The sequence below is a fragment of the Bos javanicus genome, chromosome 3, assembly GCF_032452875.1.
Source record: "Bos javanicus breed banteng chromosome 3, ARS-OSU_banteng_1.0, whole genome shotgun sequence".
NCBI classification, from domain to species: domain Eukaryota; kingdom Metazoa; phylum Chordata; class Mammalia; order Artiodactyla; family Bovidae; genus Bos; species Bos javanicus.
This window is the reverse complement of record NC_083870.1, coordinates 28,257,229-28,284,168: the sequence shown is the minus strand read 5'-3', so window position 1 is coordinate 28,284,168 and position 26,940 is coordinate 28,257,229. Positions and strand designations below refer to the sequence as shown.

At 46.9% G+C, this 26,940-nt stretch overlaps 1 protein-coding gene across 4 annotated transcripts in view; it reads right to left on the bottom strand.

Moving 5' to 3' along the window:
- Positions 1 to 25,370, bottom strand: part of NGF (nerve growth factor) — a 58,518-nt gene extending 33,148 nt beyond the window's left edge. The window contains exon 1 of one of the 4 annotated variants that reach the window (XM_061410272.1): positions 25,274 to 25,370. Coding sequence is in view for 1 of the 4 variants with exons in the window: in XM_061410256.1 (XP_061266240.1) it covers positions 23,498 to 23,535 (38 nt within the window). In the remaining 3 variants the exon portion in view is untranslated. Of the gene's footprint in view, positions 1 to 23,497; positions 23,789 to 24,593; positions 24,750 to 25,121; positions 25,221 to 25,273 lie in introns of those variants that run through there. The other 3 variants (XM_061410265.1, XM_061410277.1, XM_061410256.1) reach the window with 3 other exon arrangements.
- Positions 25,371 to 26,940: the final 1,570 nt, after the last annotated feature.

Below are 26,940 nucleotides of genomic sequence, written 5' to 3'. Positions count from 1 at the left end.
AGATGAAATTAAGTCTTCCTGCCCTGAGACTCCCTTGTCCCCTTTCTGTGCCTTCCCTAGTCAGTCTCTGGAAGCTTCTTGAAATCAGAGACTGTCTTATTTAGCTTCCTATTCTGTATACTGCCCAGCGTGCGCCTGGCATGTCAGAGGCTGCAAACCCTTGTTGAGTTGGGCTGAGCAAACCATTTATCAAATACCTGCTATACACCCAGGGCTGTGCTGTGTGCTATTATCAGTAGTATAGGACACCAGTAGGGAGTCAGTACCATTACACATCAACCAGGAAAGAAACCAAGAGGCCACCTGGAAGACTGAAAGGAGATGCATAGTCGGAAAGTGGTCAGGAACCTAGAGTCTGGTTTGGTCTTTGTTACTTTCTTTTTTTTTTTTTTTTTTAAAGAGGCCTCAGGCTTCAAGCTGCTAACTGCAGCTCACTATTCAAGTCAATGTGGCTCTCCTGGCTCTCTTTGTTACTTTCTGACATTGGCTAAGTCATCACAAATCAAATATTGCATTTGTAAAATGATCTGGACTGATTACCTCTAAGAGTCCTTCCAGTCCTAAATTTCTGCCTCACCAAATTATGCACTATTTATAGGAGTAAAACTGGAGAATCCCAGGGACAGGGGAGCCTGGTGGGCTGCCGTCTATGGGGTCGCACAGAGTTGGACATGACTGAAGCGACTTAGCAGCAGCAGCAGCAGCAGGAAGAGATCTAAGACCAGATGGTTGTTGTTTAGTTGCTAAGTTGTGTCCGATTCTTTGGACAGTAGCCTGCCAGGTTCCTCTGTCCATGGGATTTCCCAGGCAAGAATATTGAAGTGGGTTGTCATTTCCTTCTCCAGAGGATCTTCCTGACTCAGGGATCTCCTTCATTGGCAGATCAGTCTTTCCCACTGAGCCACCAGGGGAGCCCTCCAAGACATGATGAAGGTTAGGAAATTCAAGTTGGGCTCTAGATGTTTTTTTCACACTCATGTATCTCAGATCAGATCAGATCAGTTGCTCAGTCATGTCCGACTCTTTGTGACCCCATGAATCGCAGCACACCAGGCCTCCCTGTCCATCACCAACTCCCGGAGTTCACTCAGACTCATGTCCATCGAGTCAGTGATGCCATCCAGCCATCTAACCCTCTGTCGTCCCCTTCTCCTCCTGCTCCCAATCCTTCCTAGCATCAGAGTCTTTTCCAATGAGTCAACTCTTCGCATGAGGTGGCCAAAGTACTGGAGTTTCAGCTTTAGCATCATTCCTTCCAAAGAAATCCCAGGGCTGATCTCCTTCAGAATGGACTGCTTGGATCTCCTTGCAGTCCAAGGGACTCGAAAGAGTCTTCTCCAACACCACAGTTCAAAAGCATCAATTCTTCGGCGCTCAGCCTTCTTCACAGTCCAACTCTCACATCCATACATGACCACAGGAAAAACCATAGCCTTGACTAGACGAAACTTTGTTGGCAAATTAATGTCTCTGCTTTTGAATATGCTATCTAGGTTGGTCATAACTTTTCTTCCAAGGAGTAAGCATCTTTTAATTTCATGGCTGCAGTCACCATCGGCAGTGATTTTGGAGCCCAGAAAAATAAAGTCTGACACTGTTTCCACTGTTTCTCCATCTATTTCCCATGAAGTGATGGGACCGGATACCATGACTTCATTTTCTGAATGTTGAGCTTTAAGCCAACTTTTTCATTCTCCACTTTCACCTTCATCAAGAGGCTTTTTAGTTCCTCTTCACTTTCTGCCATAAGGGTGGTGTCATCTGCATATCTAAGGTGATTGATATTTCTCCCGGCAATCTTGATTCCAGCTTGTTTCTTCCAGTCCAGCGTTTCTCATGATGTACTCTGCATAGAAGTTAAATAAACAGGGTGACAATATACATCCTTGACATACTCCTTTTCCTATTTGGAACCAGTCTGTTGTTCCATGTCCAGTTCTCACTGTTGCTTCCTGACCTGCATACAAATTTCTCAAGAGGCAGATCAGGTGGTCTGGTATTCCCATCTTTTTCAGAATTTTCCACAGTTTATTGTGATCCACACAGTCAAAGGCTTTGGCATAGTCAATAAAGCAGAAATAGATGTTTTTCTGGAACTCTCTTGCTTTTCCCATGATCCAGCGGATGTTGGCAATTTGATCTCTGGTTCCTCTGCCTTTTCTAAAACCAGCTTGAACAACTGGAATTTCACAGTTCACATATTGCTGAAGCCTGGCTTCGAGAATTTTGAGCATTACTTTACTAGCGTGTGAGATGAATGCAATTGTGCGGTAGTTTGAGCATTCTTTGGCATTGCCTTTCTTTGGGATTGGAATGAAAACTGACCTTTTCCAGTCCTGTGGCCACTGCTGAGTTTTCCATATTTGCTGGCATATTGAGTGCAGCACTTTCACAGCATCATCTTTCAGGATTTGGAATAGCTCAACTGGAATTCCATCACCTCCACTAGCTTTGTTCATAGTGATGCTTTCTAAGGCCCACTTGACTTCACATTCCAGGATGTCTGGCTCTAGGTCAGTGATCACACCATCGTGATTATCTGGGTTGTGAAGATCTTTTTTGTATAGTTCTTCTGTGTATTCTTGCCATCTCTTCTTAATATCTTCTGCTTCTGTTAGGTCCATACCATTTCTGTCCTTTATCGAACCCATCTTTGCATGAAATGTTCCTTTGGTATCTCTGATTTTCTGCAAGAGATCTCTAGTCTTTCCCATTCTGTTGTTTTCCTCTATTTCTTTGCATTGATCGCTGAAGAAGGCTTTCTTATCTCTTTTTGCTATTGTTTGGAACTCTGCATTCAGATGTTTATATCTTTCCTTTTCTCCTTTGCTTTTCGCTTCTCTTCTTTTCACAGCTATTTGTAAGGCCTCCCCAGACCTCATGTATCTCAGGTAAGTTCAAAAAAGAAGACACTTGTTATATATTCATTGCCTACCTATTGTTTTTGCAGAGCCTGGGTGTCATCTTAAAAAGAAAATGAAATATATGTATATAATGATAGCTGTGTTTTATCAAATCTCTCATATGTGCCAGGTACTGTTGAAAATACTTTATTTATTTATTTGGTTGCACCAGGTCTTAAGGTGCAGCACGTGAATCTTTAGCTGTGGCATGTGGGATCTAGTTCCCCTACATTGGGAGAACAGAGTTTTAGCCAGTGGCTCACCAGGGAAGACCTTGCTGGAAATACTTTACATGGATTATCTCACTTAATGCTCAGAATAGGTCTATGAGTAGAGTTGTTTTGTACAGAGGAGGAAACCAAAGCCATACACACACACACACACACACACACACACAGAGATAAATCTCAAAAACCAATCAACCAACTCACTCTAACCATGTTTTATTCAGATTATAGAATTTTAACCTAGAAACCTCATCACTTACTAAACCTCTCACATACTAAATCACATACTAAACCTCTCCACACTCAAAGAGAGTCAATATAATTTTGATTTAACTTTTAAATCTTAGAGCAATTGAAAGAGTTTATTAACTAACTAGCCTTTTAAGACATAGTTTTCCCAAATGACACTGCATATTAAAAGAAAAGATTTCCCCATAACCTCAAGAATTGTTTATAACAAGTGGAATATTACTTGTAGATTGAGTCTAATTTTCTTGAACAGGCATGCACAATTCCAGATAGGCCACCGTGCTTTCTATTCCAATCCCACTACTCAAGATAACTAATGTCAACATTTTGGGTACACCATGTTGACATCATGCTGAAAAGGAATTGTCTTTGGTATTCAAATTTTCATACCAATTTAGTTTCTAGAAGTACTTCATTGTGACACAGGCCTGGCCCCTCGGAGTGTGTGATGGAGAAAGGAGGGGTTTCGTCTTGCCCAGTTGGTAACAATGGAGTCTTGCACAGGGGTGAGGCAATGGAGTCATGGCTTCTGTACTTTTCCAACGTGATGGCGCTTGCATGGAGCCACCATCTGTTTGCAGGGCAGCTCTGATGGCTGGGCATCTGATTTCAATAAGAACAGAGAGTGGCTCCATCCCACAGCGCATTAGCAGGCAGGCACATCTGCTCTGTCTCCACACTCCACAAACCAATGGAAAGTTGGTCTCGTGGAGCCTGTGGTCCCGCTTGACAACAGAAGACAGTAATTGCTGTTGGAGCCTGTCCAATTGTTATGGAGGTCAAGTTTTGACCCAGAGCCTTTCAGAGCTTAGAAGCCCGGCTGGTATTGTTCTTTATCATTAGTTGTGTTGTCTCAATTAGGAAAAAAAAAAAAAATCTATGAAGTCTGGATGCAGAATTCTCAAGTCTGGAATTCCTCCCACATGTGGAAAATAAGACTCACTCAAGGAAACAATGCCACTGTGTCTGGCACCCACATGCTTTGGGATCTGACCACAGAGAATAATTTGCACTTTATCCAAGCTCTCTTCACCTGGGGCTGATAAAGAGCTTCCACCAAGCAGAGCCACAGTCTGGGGACTGCAGTCAGGGGACCCCCGTCAAGTGACTCCTGTGGTGCAAAGTAAGTACTCGGTGCTTGTTGTCTTACTGGTGACCCATCCCTGCACTGGCAGGAGTCCTGTGTCACTGAAATGTTTGGGTAATTATTGGCATTAAGCCATTTTATTTAACAATGTTTAGACAATGCACGTAATAACATAAACTAGTTAATTGTTTCGATGTTAATAAGGAAAACACCCCCTTGATCTTCAGACCATGTAGGTTTCAGTAGAGTAAACAGATAGTCTGTGCTGCTCCAGGAGATGCTAAGTGGGCAATGTGAGTCTTCACCCTCTCAAAGGCTGTCTCTCCCCTGGCCCCTGGTACACAACTTTCCCCTTCTCTGGGCTTCCCATCCCCTCTCTGGCCTCTCTTCTAGGACCCAAGGGGACTTTCCAGGGGCAGGTTGCACCCTGATCATGTGTGAATTAGTGGAAGATGAACCACCACTCACCACCTCAGCTGGATGCCCGATACAGCAGGGGTCCCCAACCTCCAGGATCTAATGCCTGATGATCTGAGGTGGAGCAGATGTAATAATAATAGAAATAAAGTACACAATAAATGCAATGTACTTGAATCATCCCCAAACCATCCACCCTCACTAAGTCCATGGAAAAAATTGTCTTCCACGAAACCACTTCCTGGTGCCCAAAAGGTTGGGGGCTGCTGTGATACAGGACACAACCTGCATGCCTGCAGTCCCTCTACTGATGGGTGCATAGGACTCCCCTCTGGACTTCCTCACTGACTCACGAGATCTGCGCCAGGACCCTGGAATTACTGCACATTGCCAGAAGGGTCAGTAGGTACCCCTGGCCTTCAGATCAGTGGCAGAAGATGGATGGGGAGGGGATGCAGCTCCTCTGCATGGCAGCCAGGAGCTGTCTTCACATCCACCTGCCTCTTGTCTGCATCACTGTGGGCAGCTCACCCTGTGCCAACCTCCTTTGGCACATCTTCTTTGACCTCTAGCCACCCTCTCTCCTTCATCCTCTCCTCCATGCTCTAATACAGAGCACCCACAGACAGCCACCGCTCCAGCATCACCATGTCTCTGCCACCCTGGTGGTCCACCTGCTGGTCTGCCAGCTTCATCCTGTTTGGGGAGCCTCAATCCCTCAGCACAGCCCCTGCCACCTTGTGTGTGCAGTTTGCTAATCCGATAATCAAATTCAAGACTGGGTGTCAGTAATGCTGCCCTGATCACTTTGGGTTTTGCTTTTAAGGGAAGCTTGCTGGAGACTCACAGTCCATTAAGTGGCTGATGCCCACAATGGGCTATGGGAAGATAATGTTGAATGGCTTCATAGGACCCCGTAAGTTGGTCCTTGCATATTCATGCCTGGCTCTGGGCAGAATCCTAGCCAGACTCGCTGGTTGGTGCCACCCAGCTTTTACACCTGACTAGAGATTAAGCTAGAAAAATGGTTGAGTTTCCACAGCACAAAGGGTGCCTTCTCCAACATGAGCCAAGTGTGATCATCACGGGCTCCCATCCAGAAGCTGGGAGATGATCAGAAGGAATCAAGTAGAGTGTCCAGCTTCTTTTCCCAACCAGACCCTATGGCCAGTATTTTCCTTCAAGATTCCCCATCTTACAGCCCTGCTTAACCTCCTCCTCTGCACCTGCACCACCATTCACAACCATTGTTTGTTCCCCTATATTCTGTATGCACAGCAGACATCACACACACACACATACACACACACAGGTGCACACATGCCTTGGGAACAAAGGTACTTCCACTGCAAAACATCCCCTCTGTGATGTCCACCTGCCTTCCTGCCAGTCTTTGTTAAGAACTCAAAACTCACTTTTTCTTTTGGCAAATCCCTTTAGAAAACTGGGAGGACATTGGAGGGTACAAGGATGGGAGAATTGACTGACTTTTAAAAACATCACCAAATCATATATTCCGTGAACTCTGACCTGCACTTACTTGGCGTTTCCTGTACCTAGAAGCAGACTGGGGAAAACAGTAGCGGTGCCATCTCCTAACCTCATGCCCTCGGCTGGGCTTTCAGCCCCTGGTTCTTGTGCCCCCAGCAGCCTGAGTTATATTAAGGAAGAACAATGTCAGCCTAGCAGCCTTAGCCAGGCTCCGAATTCCTGAGGGGTCACAGCCTGATTGAGATCTGCCTGCCAAGTGTCTCATACAGCACTGGGCAGGCGTGGGTGGTTGATAAATATCATTAGATGGCAAGGGGGTGACGAAGACCACAAGAACGGGCTCTTTCTTAGAAGCCACATGGCCCCGGGTCTGATATAAACAGCCCCAAGGCCTAAGTCGCTTGTTGACAGTGCCTTTCTGGGAACAGGCTCTTGGTAGAGACTCTGCAGGCAGGGGACAGGCATTTGGCTTAAAGGGCAGGGTTTGTGCTGCCCACAGCAGGAAGCAGGTGGAACGTAGAACCATCTAGGTAAAGATGGTTCTCCAAAGGAAAGGGACCTTGATTTGTAGCATCTTCTGCTTTCTGGGGTGTAAATACTCCCACCACAGCCAATAGCAAGATACTGGCATGACTTCACTGAGCGTGAAGTTGGGAAGGGAAGTTTGCAGTGGAGTAGGTGCGAGTCTGCTTGAGCCCAACTCCAGCACACCACTATCAAAAAATGCTTCCTGGATGAGGTAGGAAGCCTTCCCTTCATCTTGGGGACATCCCTCCTTCTCTTTGTCCTGCCTGCCTTTCAGATCGCAAATGAATCATGCCTTTCTCCAAGAACCTCCCCTGCCTTCCTAGGACCCCTCCCCTCTATGATGGCACATGGATCTTTCACATGAGAATTCAGAGTGGAAACTGCTCATTCCTTTCTGTTTCTTGCCACTGTCTCCCTTTCTGGTCTGTAGCCCTAGGAGGGAGGAACTTTGTACAGTTTTCATCCACCTGGAATCACAGGTGCCTCACACAGCTCCTCGCACAAAGTTGGTGCTTATGAAATAGCTGATGAAAGAGTGAGAAAAAGAAATGAGCTAAGACCTGAGCTGGACTTGCCTGCTAACCTTGAGTTTAGACAAGGCACTTCACCTGCTAGCTTTCTGGCTCTTTTTCCTTTCTTTTAAAAAATGTGTATCTATATATAAAGACTACATGATTTTGCATGATTCTTTCAATGCTAGGAGTTTATGGATATTTGAGTCAGAAACATAGAGCAGTTTTTGAATGTTGGCAGCTGCTTCAGCAATATCTCCACTTTTGTGTGTGTGTGGGGGTGGGGGGGTTGGTTATAAGTGTCTGTGCATGTGTGTCTATGTGTGTGAATGTGCGTGTGTATGTATGGTGTGGAGGGTAGACAGGGGCAGACAACAGAAGCCTGAGAAAAGGGAGAAGAAAATCTCATAATAAAATGTTTCCATTTCCTTTTCGTGTCCAAGGCCACTGGGTCATAGAAGAATCCATATGACAGCCAGCCCTGTGGTATTAGATTCATCCCAGTGATTCTTTTTCCCAAAGGCTGAAGGCTTTCTTGGAATTAAAATGAAGTAAGAACTTCCAATCAGTTCCTAAGTCCCTTGTAGGCAGGTCCAAGTCTTAAGCATCCTTATATCCTGCTAAAGCCCCGAACAGTGCAGAGAGAACCCAATGACACCTGCTGAATAGTTAGCTTTAAGCAGACCTCACCTTGGCAGTAAGAGTTAGTCCTAATCACCAAGTTTGTTGGGACCAAAATGTTCCTCCATTTTTCTAGGTTTGCCCGGGAACATATGGGCAGAAACATCCTCAGGACATTTTATAAATTTTGGTAGCTTTGATCATAAATGAGGCAGCTTAAAATTTATTTCCCCTTGAGTCCAAGAAAGCTAAAGGACCCTTGTCTCCAGGATTTCTTTTCTGTCCCAGTCTAGCAAGAAAGAATGGCAAAAGCTAAATTCTGGGCCCTGGGCTTCCCTGGTGGCTCAGCAATAAATAATCCTCCTGCCAACACAGGAGACACGGATTCGGTCCCTCATCCAGGAAGATCCCACATACTGTGGAGCAACCAAGCTCGTGCACCACAACTATTGAGTCTGTGCTCTAGAGCCTGGGAGCTGCAGCTACTGAGCCCACACGTCACAACTACTGAAACCCTCATGCCTAAAGCCCATGCTCCGCAATAAAAGAAGCCACCTCAATGAGAAGCCCACACACCACAACTAGACAGGAGCCCCCACCGGCCGAAAGTAGAGAAAAGCCTGTGCAGCAACAAAGACCCAGCACAGTCATAAATAAATAAACAGGTAAATATATTAAAATTATTTTTAAAAAACTCTGGGCCCTTTTCCTAATTGCTGCAGAAATTCATTTCAAGGGCTACGGGCCCCTTGCTTTTGTGACTATCCCAGAGATGAATGGTGAGAGCCAGGTGGCACCACCTCCAAAGCCCTGTAAGAAAGGAAAGGAGCTTCCCCCCTCCATGCATAGCATGGCATCGCCTTTCCTCATGATGAAGCCACGTGGTGGCAGGGAGAAGATCCCAGAAATCTGTCAGAGTGACTTTCAGCTGGCTGTAAATGCCCCGAGACAGGGACAGACCCTTGCACATGCAGGAAGGCTGCTCCAGGCTAAATCCTGGAATAGTGCTTAGGTTGTACGTGTCATATATAAGCTTGACCTGAGTAAAGAGTTGAGAGAGGACCTGGCATGTAAAAGACAGGCTGTGATAACAAAAGCCGTGACAAGAAGGGTAAACCTTTTGAGCCTCAAGTGCTATGTTAACCACCTACAAACATTATTATATTTAATCATCACCGCAACTTTATTACTCCTATTTGATAGATGGCTTAACTGAGGCTTACCTCCACAACTGAATAGTAGCCACAGTGATACCACGATGTTGAACTTCTGCCTTCCTCAGCTAGGGATTTTCTCCCAGTGTTTTAAACTCCATCCCCTTCTCCTCTCACTTCACAAAGACCTTAAGCTTCAAAATATTTCCATGAGTCATTGACTGAAGTCTGAAATTTTACTTTCCAAGATTTTAATAACATAATGTGAGTAGCTGCCGTTTGTTGAACAGCTTTTAGGTGCCAAGTACTGTGCTGTTACATGTACGCTCTCATTTAGCTCCTGCTTTATAAAGGAGGTATTGTTATTATTCCAGTTTTACAGTTCTGCCAGGCTCCTCTGTCCATGGAATTCTCCAGGCAAGAATACTGGAGTAGGTTGCCATTCCCTTCTACAGGGGATCTTCCTGACCCAGATATTGAACCCGGGGCTCTAGATTCTCTACCATGTGAACCACCAGGGAAGACCTGACAAAGGAAATATTGTTATTATTCCAATTTTACAGTTCAGGAAACCAAGAATCAAAGAGAGTTTCTGTAATGTATGTGAAGTCACACAATCAGCAGGAAAGAAGGGCCAGGGCTCTCCTTTTGCTTGCTCTGTTGTCTGTGTGTGGTTCACTGCCTTCTGACCAAGGGAATCTGATGGCCGCTGAGAGCATCTGCCCCTGGAATAAGCATCCGTCTGAGTCTTTGTCAGCCACGTATCTCTAGCGTGAGTGAAGGGTCAGAGATCACCTTTTGATGGAGCAGAAGTTTGAGAGCATCATACCTCTGTATACCAAGGAGACCTTATGATGGAAGGGAGCTCCAGGAACAAGTTGACAGAAAGGTTGTGTGACCAAAAAGTCAAGTTGAGTGTTCCTGGCTCTCTGAAGAAGCAGGGGAGAGATGGTCAGCTCAGGGGTGTTTTATGACTTCTGAGGCTGTGTGACAGACAAGCTCATCACCTTAGCTCCATGAGGCACATGGGGCCCAGGAGGCTATGAGACTGCGTCTGTGGGAAATCAGTATTTCTATGGACTGAGTCAGGGCTAAATTCGACATTAGGGCAATGCAACGCATCTGAATTTCATCACCATTAAATCACTCTTTAGACCTTGTAAATGTTCCTAATGATATTTTTGGTAGGTTGGAGTAAGCTGTCTACATCTGAGGTGTATTACTTTAAACCTACATTAACAGACTCATAAAATAAGGTGTTGGCTGGCTAATCCCCTGTAGTCATACCCTCAGAAGTATCCAGGCAGCAGAATGAACCAGAGTTATGACTAAGTGTCCTGAGGTAGCCCCGAGGGCACAGACCCTGACCATACATGTCACTTGGAGGAATTGTTAGGATGAGTGGAGCTGTATACCTGGAACCAAGCACTCCCCTCCTCAAAGGCTCCATAATCTACAAACTCTGGACTCCTGAGACCCTGGAAAAACAATCCACGATCTGAACCCACTCCTCTCAAGAACTGGACATTAACATCCTTATTGCGAGGCATTATGGGGAGGCCAACCTGGGGCAAGGGGCACCCACTCATCACCTGGATGTGCTGCTCACAGATTGTACATCATCACAGGTGGCATCGTGGGGATTGCTTTTTTTTAATTGAGGCATAGGAACAATGTTTGGCAATGGGTCAGAATGTTGGAAATTAAGACTATCCTGGAGCCATGATTTTCATAATTATCTCATGTAATATCTCATGATACGTGGGGCAGTGAAATGTTTATTCAGGGCACAGTCTCTGCCTGTGAAATCTGATTCTACCCTTTACTGGCCTTTCTAGCTTCTTAGGCCCAACTCAACAGTTGCCTCACTTGGGTCCTGGAAAACTGATAGCAGAAGAACTTCCAGTTTCTTGTCCAGAAACTATTAATACAATCAGCCCTTCAGGATGAGCTACTTAGAGACTTTCCCCTGAAGATGACCTCTCTTCCCCTTTCCCCCACCCGCTTCCTCCCTCTATACTGACCTCTGTTCCTGATCTGAACCAACTTGAGCCTAGATTTCTCCTTCCTGCTCCTGCCTTTCTCCGATTTGCCTCTCTTTTCTGGCTCCTCTCTTCAAGCATACATCTAAGACCCCTGAGCTCTCCAACTTTGCTCTATATCCTATTGAATATTGAAATCCACAGCTGGCTCTAATCTATAAGAGGTGCTCCCAGGTATATTCATACTTCAGGGGAAGTCACACTTCCAATGCCCTGCTCCATTTTGGGTCAGCTTAGCTGAACAGGTGGGGACTCCACAAACTTGCAAAACAGCCCTCCAGGAAGCCTTCCCCCACAAGCTGGATCCTATTGATGGTCTCCTTTCCTAACCTTCTGTAGTAATCGCTGTCTGTGCCATATGCATCAACCATTTATTCATTCACTCAACGAATACTTCTTGAGCTCCTATATATGATGAAGCCCTTGATGAACACAACAAAGTCCCTGTCCCCATTCTCACATTCCTGTGGAGGAGTCGAATAATAAATAAACAAACAACAACAACAAACAAACAAATAATAAAAGTAAGCAGTATGACATAAATAGAGCAGGGTAAGGGGAGAGAGTCTACTGTGGCAGGGTTTGGTTGAGTGGGGATAGATGTATTAAGTTATAGCGCTCAAGAGATGTAACTCCCAAGCAGACCTAAATGATGATCAAAAGCTAACTATGTGAAGAAGATCCATGGGCAGCAGTGTTCCAAATAGAAGAAACAGCAGGTGCAAAGGCCCAAAACAGTATCAAGAAAGATGTGTTGAAGATACAACAAGAAGTTCTGTGAGGCTGCCACACAGGATCCTGGAGGGAGGATCAGGGTCCAGATCACATACATGCATTCTCCACTGCACCTTTCTGACATTTGGAGCCAAATGACTCTGTTGCTGGGTGCTGTCCTGCGTATTGCAGTGTGTTTAGCTGTATCCCTGGACTCCGCCAGCTAGATGCTGGTATCAGCCCCCTACTCCCTCCACATGTGACAATCATGGGTTTACCATTTTTGATGTTTCCAAGTGTCCCCTGGGTCTGAAATAAGGCCATGGCAAGAGTATGGATGTTATTCTATGTGTAATTGGAGGCTTAAGAGCTGGGAAATAATGTGACATGATTTACGTCTTTAAAAGGGCACTCTGCTGTTAGGTTAAAAGGTTGTAGGGAACAAGAGTGGATGCAGGGAATCCAGGAGGAAGTCTCTGTAGTAATCTGGCTGATAGATGGTAGTTTGGACTGAGAAGCAGTAGTGGGATGTGAGAAGTGCCCAGGTTCAGTATTTAGTTTGAAACCAAGAAGACTTGCTGGTAGATTGAATAGAAAAGGTGATGAGCTACTATGTGTAAAATAGAGAATTAATGAGAACCACTGTACAGCACAAGACCTCTATTTGGTGCTCTGTGGTGACCTGAATGGGGAGGAAATCCAAAGAAGAGGGGACAAATGTGTATGTATGAATGACTCACTTTGCTGTGCAGAAGAAACTGACACAGCAGTATAAAGCAACTATACTCCAATTTTAAAAAGCACTAGCTTGTTTGGATGGGCTTCCTTGGTGGCTCAGGTGGTAAAGAATCTGCCTGCAGTGTGGGAGACCTGAGTTTGATCCCTGGATTGGGAAGATTCCCTGGAGAAGGGAACAGCTACTCACTACAATATTCTGGCCTGGAGAATTTCACGGACAGAAGAACCTGGCAGGCTACAGTCCATCGGGTTGCAAAGAGTCGGACAAAACTGAGAGATTTTCCCTTTCAGGTTGTTTGGCTAAATAGGCCAAGAACTATAGAGAATATACTAGTAGGCTTAAGAGGAAGCTTCTCCAAGGGAGAAACTGTACACTGTTTCCAGTTGTGTCCCTCTAAACTAGCAGAAAGAACATTGTAGAATGTTTGTTGAATTAATAAACATGAATAAGTGAATGAGAAAAAATAAAGGTGATGAGGAAGGTCTAATCAAGGATAATTTCCTGATTTGGGGTCTGAGCAGCTGGGAATAATGACATCATTGTCTAAAATAGGGAAGACTAAAATTAGACTTGGAAAAGAGTAGTTCAGGGGTCAACAACTCTAAGTCTGAGATGTCCATTAGAAGTCCAAGTAGACATGACAATAGAACCTGAGAGCCTGGAGCCCGGGGGAGAGGACCAGGTTGGAAATAGACATCCAGAAGTTGTAGAACGTATTTAACGCCTGGAGAGGCTGAGATAGACCATGTAGGAAGAGAGGAATACAGATAAGAAGGGACCCTGGGCTGAGCTCCAGGCACTCCTATATTTAGAGGTCAGGAGAGGGAAAAGCTGGCAGAGGAGACAGAGGGGCCATTAGGAAGCTTCATGTCCTGGAAGCATCCTGCAACCACATCTGCCTTGGACTGTCCCCAGCCAGGTCACCAGCTAAGCAGAGAGCCCCTCGGGTACTCATCCATGATTGGTGCCAAGGACCTCTACAAAGCCAAGTTTTGGACAAGCCAAGGACTTAGCAGGAGTCACGTTGTTTAATCTTTACACCAAGAAGTAAGTGCTACGAGCCCCATTTCACAGCTGAGGAAACTAAAAACTGGAGAGCTGCAGGAACTTGCCCTGGTCACATGTGTTTTCAGCCCCACTCCTGGGCCTGCAGTTTTGAGAGTCTGCTTCCACACTGACGCTCTTTCCACGGTGCCCTTGGCCTCCGCCTTGCAGGGACCCGCTCTGCCTGGCACAGGCCTCTGTTCCCACCATGGCAGGAGCAGCTTGTTTCTTCCCGGGATTATGTGAAGTGCTTTCACATCTGCTACTGCATTTGAGACGGGCAGGGGGGAGCTGGGATGGCACACACAGAGCAAGTGACAGTCAAGGTCCCTCACCTAACTCAGGGTAGAGCCAACACTGGTGCCCGGAGTCTCAAAGTCCTTTTCCGGGGTTCTCACATCTCACCTCTTATACATATAGTCAAGGTGTCTCCCCAGCTGGCAACTGTATTAAAGGCAGAAGGTTGTTCCAGTATCCAGGGACAAACTTATTATTCTCATTTTACAGATTAAGAAACAGAGGCTCAGAGAGGCTCTGTGATTTGTCCAAGTCACACAGCGAAGAAGCTGACCCAGAAATAAATCCCCATTCTCCTAGCTCTCAGTATGACAGACCAGAAATAAATAATCTATATCTGACAACCATTTTTCTTTCTTACATAACAACTTTCCCAATCCATAAAAGAAATAAGCTTCAGACAGGTTTCTGGAATTTTCACAAGCATGAGTGTTGCCAGTCATAATTCTGGTTCATAATCATTAAAGAAGTGAAAATGAGTAGAATGTGGATATTCTGTGTACTGTGCCAACTTAAAATTACTTTTGTTATGCTTAATCACAAAGGTGATTTAAAAATAACCTACAACAAATAATATTTGTTGCTTTATTAAGCCCTCTAGTTTCTGACATGTCCCACTCTTTTTTAGAAAAATTCAAAACAATACTCAAAAGTTCCACTTCCAGAATATTTTCTTTCATTTCCAAGATAAATGGAAATGGAGATGCTGACACATGGGTGTGAAATCTGGAGTCAGGTTTTGGTGTCTGACCTCCTCGAAAAAGAAAATGAAAACATTTCTAAGTGTTCACACTTTCACCGCAAAAGGACAGATGCAGTACCCTTGAACCCAGATGAAAAGAAAGGTAACTCATTTCATGCATAAGAAACATTCTTGGTGGTGTGTCATGTTCTGGGACAATTGATTCCATTTGTCATTGCAAGTTTCAGAAAGGATGGAAATATGCCTTTTTCCCTCCCTTTTGGGCACAGAAAATTTAAGTCAGCCTCTGCTTTTTCCTAAAAAAACAACAACAGCAACTCAGGTGCAACAGTGATGGATTTAAACAGCCTCTTAGCTGCTTTGTTTATGATCCAGTCAAGATCCTGATGCTTCACTCAATATAACCCACCTGCTAAGGAGCAAGGGGCTGTATATGATGTGACAAATGTCTCTCTTCTGCTATAAATGTTTTTTTTTTTTTTAAAGATTTTTTGATGTGGACCATTTTTACAGTCTTTATTGAATTTGCTACCATATTGTTTCTGTTTTCTCTTTTTGGTTCTTTGGCCATGAGGCATGTGGGATCTCAGCTTCCCAACCAGGGATGGAAAATGCAGCACCTGCATTAGAAGGCGAAGTCTTAACCACTGGACTGCCAGGGAAGTCCCTATAAATGTTCTTTAACACGTGCAACTGAACTGATGGCATGAATTTTACAGGGGATGGTGGGATGAGTTGTGGTAAAGAAGACTCTTACAGAGATGAAAATTTTAACACTCCCACTTTCTCCCCGTAAGCCCCCGTGCCCTGCAACCTCAAATAGAGATGTCTTAACTGCCTAGAAAAAACTGCCTAGAAAGGAGCATTAAATCTTTGGTCTGGACAGGAATTCAGCATTTGAGGAGACGTCAGTAATAATCCTCTTTGAATCTGAGTGGTGAAAATGGGGCCCTGTTGGGGGTGGGGAGTTGCATTTTACAGAGAGAGAACAGGAATGAGCCCCAGGGGAGCGTGGGGAACACAAGAGGGAGAAGGTGAAGCTTCCGCCTGAACAAAGAGGCAGCGGTTTGTCATCGCTGAGCTGTCCTCGGGGGACTGCATTAGCCAGGCTCTCAAGAAAATTGGGCCACGTCACCTCTGTGGCCCCTGGTATGGGTCATTCTTCCATGTACCCTCAGCTGGAGAGGGGAGGTCTGGGGTCAGTGACAGACTGTGGGCCAGGTTGAGGGCTGGAGTCAGGATTAGGGTTTGGCTCACCTGAAGCCGTCAGCTCCAAGGCCCACACTAGGAGCCTGTAAGCTGTTAATAGCAGGAGAGAAATTGAAATCCTCCGCACTGGGGCAGCCTGGAGCCTCGCTCACAAGAAAATGTTAGGCTCCCTGCTCCGGGCAGGGACTTCTTAAGAATTTGACAATGTCAACATTTTAATAGCATCTTAGCCCTGTTGTCCTTATAAAAATATACCGAGAAGGAAAGGATGTGATTTGTGGGAACAGAAGCTCCTTCCAGAGCCACTGTACCACCACATTAGGACCAAAGAATTTGTCCCGGTCACAAGGCTGGGGAAGGCTGTGATGCTGTGATACCCCGCTGATGGTTCTCAGTGACAGGGAGGGGGATGTCTTGGGCCCTTGGGACAACTACTGTCATGATGATGTCCAGGGAACAGAATCACAGAAAGATGCCTCTGCCAACATGAAATAGAAGAAAGAGGGTAGAAAGGTAGGGATACAGACAACATACCATGCTATTGTTTCTTTGCTAGGCTGGCCAGAGATTTCAGGGACAAAAATATTTAGGGAGGTCATCATTTTAATGAGGCTGAGTAGTCTGAAAGAAGAAGATAAAGAAGGAGTAGGCAGAGGGGGAAAGGAGAAGACCATTGATGCCAGTGGCTTTTGCTTGCTTAGGTCTCCTTGATGGCAGACCCAGTACCAAGCACTTCATACATCTTTGTCATTTAATCTACACAATAGCCCTATGAGGAGGCAATTAGTCTGACCTTGCAAATGAGGAAACTGATGCTTAGAGAACTTAAATTCCCTAAGATCATACAGCTAGGAATCACAGAGCTGGGACTTAACCCCAAGCTTGTCTGGCTTCAGAGCGATGCCCTTTTCTAAACCATGCTGTTGTCTGTGCCAAGAGCTTTTCAACTTTTTTAACCATGACTCATAGTGAAAAAATACATTTTCCGTCATGATCCAGTTTGCACACATATTGTGTAAACATATATACAATTAAAACAAAGTTTTCACACATATTTCCCTTTGTTCCATGCAATGCATGTTGATTTTTAAAAATTTTACTCTATTTCTTTCTTTAAAAAAAAAAAGTTGTACCACTTAATTGATTTCTCATCTCCCTAATAGGTCCCAACCTATTAGGTCCCTTACTTTATTCTATGACAATGGGTTTGAAATTTTTTCAACTTTTTGCTTGATCCCTTTGGATGCTGGGCTGTATCTCTGTTTCTAAAGCAAGCTGCTAATCATGTACCCTGGACCATCCCTCTGGTGAGGGGACATCATTAATCAAATATTTCAGAAATTACAAATATCCGACAAAGCCGTTTGCTTGGAAAAGAGTCAGTCCAGGAAACCATCCAGAAAACATAATCGCTGATCTCAGGCACCGACTAGTAATATTTTAAGCAATTGATGCATGCTTTCGCAAAAGAAACTATTTTCTCTGCTTTCAGAACTTACAGGACACATCTGCTCTGACGGGACCATGCACAGTCACCATCTAACAATAAGTGCCCAAGGAAAAGAATAACGCAAGGGTCTGTGAAGACTGTCACTCCATCACCAAGAGTAGTGTTGTCTTTCTCAGTTTTGGGTGAGTACACCCAGGATCTGAAATTTGATTGCTTTGCAGTGGAGTGCATATGTCTTCACCCTGGTTTAGAATTTGGGGTGATTTTGTTTCAGCAGCTAGGGGCAGGAACAGGATTGATCGAATCAGATTTCGATCATGGAAAGTAAGGTCCTGATCAGGTGGCTTCAGCACAAGTCAGCCTGAGGAGCCGCGGACTCAGTGACTTCACTCCAAACAATGTGCATGCTAATTGAGAAAACATGTTCCTGTGATGGCCTCATGCAAAAATCCAGATTTACATTTTTTTTTTTTATTCCTAAGAATTCCTTGAATATTTGCCATGCGTGTCTATACAGCCTCCCGGAGTACTTTTCCTTCTTATGGAGTAGAGTTCTGTTTTTCTGCTGTTGGCCCAGCTCAGGTTTTTAAAGTGTGGGATTCTGACAGAGCAAGCGGGAACAGAGTCTCAGGCCTTGGGGAGAAGCAGGAAGAGGGCAGGAGGGGAGAAAAACAGCCTACAAATGCTGTCCTTCTCTGGGGACAGGAAAAGCAATCGAAGCCCAAGTCCTCAGAAAGCCACTGTTCACAAAGCTCAGTGAATGGCCCTTCTTCATGTTTCTGGTCCTTCATGTGCTCTGGACTAGCTAAACCCCACCTGCCCAGCATTAGGACGGAACTCAGGCTCACTGCGCACCGCCAATGTTCCAGGCTCTGGACTAAGTAAGGGCTTTCCAGCCCTCCTTCATCTCACCCTCGCAACTGTCCCCTGAGATTCGCCTTATGAGTCCCTTTTACAGATGAGAAAACTGAGGCTTAGAGTCATTATGTGGTTATAGAGCCAATAAGAGACAGAGATTGCATCTGAAGCTGGTTCTGTTTTATGCCAGGGCTGCTTTTATACAATCCTACCTGGCTGCAGGACATTCCCTTCCTCTAGGAAGCCTTCCTAGAGGACACTGGTCATTCAGGCCTCTCAGAGTCGATGGGAACTTCTTCAGCTAGTTTCCATTTTGATACTGCTCTCAATTTCTCCAAGTGTGTCTATCTGGATAATAAGATGAAACTGCAGGCAGGTTTTGTTGATCTGCATAGATGTTTTGAAAAGTGAAGGATCTACAGACTCAAGCATAAAGTTTGAATTCTTGGAAAAGTTGGAAGATCTGGCCACGTTGGGTCTACAGACCTGCAAAGCAACAGATTGTCTGTCCTTTTCTGATGGGGCATTCCCTCTCTAGTTCTCTGCAGCCCCCACCAGCCTAAGTCTTACCTCATATTATCTGATGAGCCTCTGAAGCCATTTAAATTTTGATTTTAGAGCAAGCTCCTTGGGCAAAATTTATATTTATTATGACTCACCACAGGGCCCAGGCCCCTGGTTAGCATATTAATCAAGATGCTCATTGGAAGAAGGCAGATCCATCCATGGCCTGATGTTGCCTTCTCAGGGTGGGGACTGTTCCCCGCTTTAACCACAGGTTATGTGCTATTTAGCAACAGCTGCCCAGCCACTGACCCTTGGGGTGGGAGAGCATGAATGCCCGGCTGACATAGAAAATTTCACTTCCTCCTCTTCCTTCTCTTGTGAACTTGATAAGACACATAAAATCCTAAGGAAATGAGTTGTTGGAGGGAGAAGTTGTTATGTGGGGGTAAGGAACCGAAACATTCTTAAAGCTGCCAGTACAAATGGCCATTCTCAAGAAATGCCTTATTTAGAGAGCATTACATAACATCTCTGAGATACAAGTCTGAGAAGTTTGCCTCTGAAAGAAAATCGCAGGAGAATATCTCTGAGTTTCCTTTCACTCTGATATTATGAGGCTGAGGTAGTTCAGAAGATGAAATGTTTGGTTAAAATTCTCCCCCAATGAGAATGTTAATTACAGAAAGTCAAAATGATGGTGGGTAAATTCCTAGAGAAGATTTGATGCTTCCAGAAAGATTTCTTATCCCAGGGCAGCAAAGCTTTACGCATACAGAGGCATAAAAAAATGCAGAGATGGTGTTGCTCAATCTGAAGCGAAAAGCATACCTCAGATCAGTACCACTGAGGGAGAGAACAACAGAAAAGAGCTCGTGTTTGCTGTGTGCCTGCTCAGCTGTGTGCCAGGCCTGTGCTGGCATCCCACCATTATCACCCCACTTGAGGTGCACAGCCCAACAGAGCAGGTCCTACTGTTACCTCTGTTTCACAGAAGAGGAACACCAGGTACAAGAGACGCCCGCCTGCATCTCTGCTTTCCTGGCGCTCATCTCCCTCCTCCCTGCTTACTTAGTCCAGCAGCATTCAGGAGCATGACTGCTCTTTCTTTTGAACAGTCCAAAGGGAGTCTGCCTCTCTCAGCATCTCCCATACAGCATGGGGGGCCTCAATACCTGGTTATTGACAAGGATGGGATGGCACCCTAGCGTGCTAACCTCCAAGCCAGGTCTGTGCTGTGCTATGCTTAGTCGCTCAGTCATGTCTGACTCTTTGAGACCCCAAGGACTGTAGCCTGCCAGGCTCCTCTGCCCATGGGGATTCTCCAGGCAAAAATACTGGAATGGGTTGCTGTGCACTTCTCCAGGGGACCCTTCCCAAGCCAGGTCTGCTCAGGTCCAAACACGGGATGGCGTTTCACTAGACTGGACAAGTGAGAAATGCAAGTCACTTTAACCCCGCGTCAGATCCACAGTGACTAGGGGCTTAGACAGTACCTCCCTCTCTGGACCTGGGCTGAGCTCTCATGGTTTCCAGCAGGCAGCCCTCCCTGGGCTCACTTGGGAATGTGTGTGGTGTTCAGACAGATGATATATTCCACCAACCTGGCTACCGAGGGGACAGCCAAAGGAAATGGGAAAATCGGCCTATCTGTGTACCAAGTAGCACATACTTTGTGGTTACTGGGAGCCTATTCCGTAGCAGTGGATTTTAACTGCGCTTAGTATGGAACAGCTTCTGGGGGAAGCTTGGGCTGTTTATTCTCACTGACTTCAGAGCCAGATCATTCCACTTGCAGAGCTCTCCACCTGCAGAGGCCACCGCAGGCAGTGCCCAAACCTCTCCATCTGCTTACCCCAGTGGGGAATTTTCAGGGAAACCCTGACTGTCTGACTGACTAATAATACTACTACTAATAAAAAGATTTTCCACGTGTGAAAGAGGTTGGCCAAACTTGGGAAACCCAAAAAGCATTGTTGCTAGTCTTACTTGACAGATTTCATCACCAGACCAGTCTCAGTCTCATCTGGGAATCTCCTTACATCTCTGATGTCCTTTTTTCCTTTTTTTGGCCTCATTAGGAATCCACTACGAACCCTGCCAGTTCTACTTCTTTGGTAGCTTTCCCTCTTCAGCAACTTGGGGGTGTTGCTGTTGTTTAGTTGCAAAGTCGTGTCCAACTCTTTTGCAACCCCGTGGACTGTAGCCCACCAGGTTCCTCTGTCCATGGGATTTCCCAGGACAAGAACACTGGAATGGGTTGCCATTCCCTACTCCAGGGGTTTGGGAGTGGGTAGCAAGCAGTAAAATCCTCCAAAGAAATTATTCATTTTAGCCCTTTGCACTATGAATAACCCGAATGACCCCATTTTTTGTCATCCAGTGAGACCTTGTGGCAGAGGTAAGGATAAGTGAGAATAAACCCAGTGTTATATGTATCATCCCTCCAGTGTACATTGCTAGCCTACTTTTTCAATTAAATGTCACATTATTGATTCCCATTTACTCTCACAGCTTGGGCACGGTTGTATTAATTTGATATCAACATGTGCCCACATTGTATTAAGTGTTGTCAGTGCCAGGGAGGGCTCTGCTTCCTCGCTCTCTCATTCAGAGAAGTGACCTCCTGGTGCTACAGTGTGATCCATTTAGTAAAGGAGAGAAGGATTTCCTCCCAGTGCTGTGGACACCCGGGGCAGGCAGTCTGCCGGTATTTTTAATAGCATATGGCAGAGAAGGAAGCCGCCATGCTCTAATACCACCAGTCCCTTCCCCCCAACTCTTTCTGGTTTTCTTTTCATGTGGGCCATTTGTAGTCACACTCCACTGACAAAAGCAAAGGATGATGCCCGGCAGGACCACGGCACTGAGTTTCCTGAAGCCTGATACACTGGCTCTTGGAGGATGAAGCCCAGGGCTGGATCCCTGAAGCCCCAGTTCAGTGATTAAGTAGAAGATGGCCTGACCATAAGGCCTGAAAGAAAGGTCCTTATTGGTAATTGCCAAGGGAGTTCTCAACTGGGAGCAGTATTTCCCTTTTAATAAGCACTTAGCCTTCCATGGGGGAGAGGGGATTTTGGGTTGTCACCATTTCTGTCATTTTGGTATGTGGGGCAGGAATACTCAACTTCCAGCATTACAGAAATAAGTCACCCTTAACCAAGAATTTTCTCCAAATGCTAACAGCCCCATTGAGAAACACTGTTAATATACTACCCTTCTCCCATAGATTGGGAAAGTGAAGGCTGTGAAGTTTAGTGACTCGCTCAAGATCACAAAGCTATTTTCCCTTCTGTCTTACAACTCAAAAACTACCACAAGAAGTTTACCCAAAATATAGGAGAGAAATATTAAGAGATCGTTTCAGTATAATTTCTCTTGAGGCAAACAACCTCTAGGAATTCCTCCACAACATGTAAGGTAACCCATAGAATAGAAGAGTAATGAAAAAATCATGAAGCATTACATCTTTTTTTATTATGTGATTTCACTGTTCTGGTCTTGACTAAATTTTGTGCTTCAAGGTCTATCATCTCGGCTTAAATAGGACAATTCCATCCCTATGCATAACCAGCCGAAAGGTCAATGACCACAAAGCCTCAGCTTCTCCAGCTACGTTTCTGCCTTGGGGCCATCTCGATTTTGCTACTATTTAGAGGTTGGATGTTAACCATCTCCCCACTGTCAGGAAGCAAGGTCCCTGGCAATTGGTTGGGGAAGGGTCTTTTCCTCTTCCTTTACTTGCTAGAGGCCACAGAATGCTGTTCTGTGAAACTGGCCCAGAGTTGATTTCTCAGGACTGGCTGAGCCTAGGAGCTGACAGTTTAGTTGATGGTTTGCAAGTTCAGAAGTGCCAGTCAAAGAAAGAGAAACCCTCTGGGAACATGGGTTGTTTGCTCAGAGATATCCAGACTTTATATGAGTCCTCAGCAAGCCTTCTACCGCCTGCTGAGGGCAGAGTGTCATTTTTCTGTGGCTCCAGTGCAGTTGCCACTGAAATAAGGCACTCCATGAATGTGCAGCCGAAGTGCTCAGCACTCATTTAAAAGGAAAGTTGTGTGATTTTCTCATCAGTTTAATCTCAGCAATGATGAGAAACTTCCCTCGGGCTCCAGCCCTGCCCTGCCATGCCCTACCCTCCCTGCTGATGTCGGCAGCTGGGGCCCCCTTCCTGGACACTGGACAGATTTTTCTCTGGAAGAGGAGAGTGTGAAGCCTCATTCCCTGCTCCTTCTGCCCCTCCAGGTTGAGAAGATCTGTGGTGGGAAGTAGGAGAAAGTGAGCAAAGGTTAGGGATATGGAAAGTCCCTAGTACTAGGATGGCTGCCCCGAGTGGAGCCTATTTTCCAATTCTCAAGTGGGTCTGGGGAGTTTTAGGGTGAGATGGCTGTCCAGGGATGGTGTGGCACTAGCAGCTGCTATAAAATCCTCTGAGATACTTCTACAGTCCTATCAATACATGTCCCCAGTTCCCGAGACCTTGGTTCCCCATTTCCCGTGACCTTGGTTCCCCATTTTCCGTGGTGCCTCCTAACATTTTTCCCTTCAAGGTTGCCCTTTTTCCCACCTGCACAAAAATGTTGGCAAAAGCCTGGGGGAGGATTTTGGTGGCATGTGCTGTTAATCCCAACCCCCTTCAAGGACCAGAGTCTGAGGAACATTCATTTCCTCTCTGAGTCAACACCAGCAGGGCCAGCCTCAGACCCCAGACCACTCTCACTCACCCCCCAACCCCAGTCCTCAGTTACCTCAATGTCCAGGAACACTGACCACGGTGGATTGACATTTGGGTTGCCCAGGCTGACCTATGACTTCTCCACAAAAGAGACCCTTCCAGACCGAATGGAGTCTTTGTTCAGTGGGTCTTCAGACGGGGAAAGTTTCAGACATTGGATAGGAAATAGTAAACACTGCCCAAGAAGAGCTGGCAGGGCCCGATGGCTGTTGTCCTTCTGCACCACGTTGAGAAGGAGAAACAGTCCCCTCCAGCAGACTTAAGTGACAGCTTCAAGAGTCTGAAGACCCTGGAGAGACGATACTGGTGGGTCTGCCACTGCCCTTTCTGAATTTAAGAATGTAGCTGGCCATGCATGTGTGGGAAAGGTGGGGGGGGGGGGGCGGGGTTTGGCACTGCAGTGGTTGCGCCCAGAGGATGGAGCCAGAACAATTAATCAAGTGCCTTTTCTCCAGGATTTCTATTGGCTTCAGATGACAGAGGGGGCAGAGATACCCAGGAGAGTCCTATTTTGGTTTCCAGCTGGGAACGTGCACTAAGTTTTCCTTAATACCCATAGCACCCAAAGACTTTGCAGTAACACACTTTAATGCATGAAACACCCATAAATTATCCGACAAACTGTTACAACTTCCAACCTGGAACAACTTGGAAAAACCAGCCTAGCAAGCACGCTCTTTTTTAATCTCTCAAGTCACTAGAGAAGAGAAAGTTCAAGCAGAAAACACCTTCCATGAGAATCTCAGAATTTTTTTTTTTTTTTTGGGAAAGCAAGAGGAGAGTTGTGATCAGAGTGAAGCCGCTTGTTTATGATTGCTCAAAGATGCCGCTCCTTGACCCCAAGTCCTGTCTCTCCCTCCTCCGGGTCTTTGCCGCCTGGACGTAAGGCGCTGCCTGCCCCACCCCTTCATGCCAACTTCTCCTGCACCTGGTAGCAGACAGCTGGAGGTGAGGCGTGTGACCCCCGTAGCAGGACCTTCCATGGAGATTGATCAGCAGGCTTCCTCTATCAACCCTGGGGCCATCACCCAGGACTCCCAACCCTCCAGCGACCCTGGCTCCACTCATTGCACCAGGTCCAGAGCCCCCTGCCCGGCTGGTCCCCATACCTGGGAGCAGCGTCCTGGGGGCAGCGTAGCACATGCGAGACTGGGCGCACACCGCGGCCCGCGCTCGCCGCGCATTCGCCCTCCGCGGTGCAGACCACCACTCTTGCTGTCCGGGAGCGCTCACAGCCCGCGCATCCCTCTCTCCCGGCTTCTTTACTCTCCCTCACTTGCGCTGTGTCCCCCTTCTAACCCTCGAGCTAGTCTGGCACCGCGGTGCCGCGACTGCAGGCGCCAGGGTTGCCTCCCGGACTTCCGACCATCCATCAGGAGATCGGGAACTCCACGACCTGATAGAGCGCTGCTCCCCACGACTCGCCCGCCAGCAGAGGCTCCCGCGCTCCCGCACCCACTCGGGACGCTCCTCTCACCGCAGCACTTCAGCCCGCGGGACCTCGGGGGCGGTGGTGCCCGGAGATCTCGCCAGACCGCGATCCCTGCATGCCCTCCCCCGGGAGCCTAGCCACGCCGGCCCGCGCCCGTGCCCGCGCTGCACCCCTCTCGGGCTCAGCTCGGGGCAGCCTGACTCACCGCTGCGCTCCCCTCCGGCTCCCAGCGCTCTCTGCTGTGCCGGAGCGCCGAGCTGCTCAACACAGCTTCTTGAATTCTTAGCCCCTCCTCCCTGAGTCACCCACTCCAAATCCTTTCCCCCACTCCAACCCTCCCGGGCCCCAGCCCCGCACCTGCTCTGGCCAGGCGGAGGTGCCCGCCAGCGGGGCCTCCTGGGGACGAGAGAGGTTGGTCGAACTTGCCCCGGGAAGGCTGACTGGACCCGGCCTGGGAGGGGTTCAACCCTACAGAGGTCAAAAGGAAGCGCACGCGGTTGGAGGGGCCGCGCGCAGAACCCGGCTGACTGGGGATTTTCTGAGACACCAGGCCGGGGTACTGGTTGCCGACGCCCACTGGCCGACAGGCTCGGGGTGAGTGGATTTGCCCGGCTGACCACGCACCCTCCATCTCCCCCACGCTTTCCTTCAGCATTGCCTGCAGCCAGCGACTGGAGCCCGGCGGGAGTGTCCGTCCCTGTCGGACGTCACCTTCCCTGCCCTAGGCTTCTGCTCCTCCTGCTCCTGGCAGCCAAAAGAGACAAGTCCAGAGACCCCTTTCTCCCGGGACGCCTCCTGTCACCCTGGGAGAAAAAAGAGCACCCAGGGGAGCTCTGCATGATGAAGGTGCAGAGGCTTCTCTGACACGAGGGAGGGCTGTGGCCCTGAGAACCCTATCCCCCTAGAAGACCCTTGGGGGCAAGGGCAAGTCCTCTGTAGAGAAAAGGTACAGAGCACTTAGGCATCAGGACCTAGAATCAGAGCCTTCACTTAAGGCCCTGACTCAGGAAACTTCTTTCCTGGTGTCCCTGATCTTTCTGAAGTTGTAGTCATGTTTGTCTGTGCGTGATGCCTGCATTTTTTCTGGATAGAGGCTGCGCAGCTTTCATCAATGTTGTAAGAGTTCTGTGACTCTAAACTGACCTAGGAAGACAGCCTTCCACCCTACCCCAAGCCTTACCCAAATTCTTCTTTTCCTCCACCATCTGTGCTTTCCGTGGGATGGGATCTCCTGGATCACCCTCCAAAATTTCTTGGGTTCTGTGGAGTCAGAGCTTGAGGGGGGAAGCATGTCTGACCCATGGCCCATACTGGCAAGGCAGAAATATCCCAAAGTCAGATTTCCACTAAATGTGCATCATTAATTGTAATAGTGTTCTGGGGGATTCTTATGTCTTTGGAAATTCATTCCACCAACCCCTCTGGTGTTGAGCTTGTAGACGTGTTTCTTCAGTTCTTCCTTGAGCAAATTGAATGCTGAACCCCTACTCTGTACCTGATACCACAAGGGAGGAAGGCATGTGAGGAGAGAGACAGAGAGAGGGAGAGGCAGAGTCTCCCTTTATGGGTGAAGCCATGCCACTGCAATCAATGTGAAGGTCACCCTCGGGTGCCAGGCTTAGTGAGGCATAGGGATTCCTGCTCTAAGTACAGAGGTGGCCAGTTTCCCCAGTGGAGGGCACTTGAACAAGCTGAGGCTCTGCTTTGGCACTTGACACAGATTGATCTGAGGTTACCACTTCTTTCTGTCTTTGTCTTTGCCCCCATACCCAGGTTTACCCATTTACCTGAGAAGGATGAGGTAGGAAGAAAGCCTCAGACTTGGAAGGGAGCTTCAGCTTTGACATGACCTCGTTATTTCCCAGCAAAGGCTTATCCACTTGAGTTGTTCAGACACAAACTGGTGGAGGAACACACACCTAGGAGGTGAGTGTAAGTGACCAGAGCCACCATGAATGCCCCTTTCTGTAGACGTGGCATCAGAGTAGGGTGATCCACTAGGTAATGTATCAGTCAGTTAAACA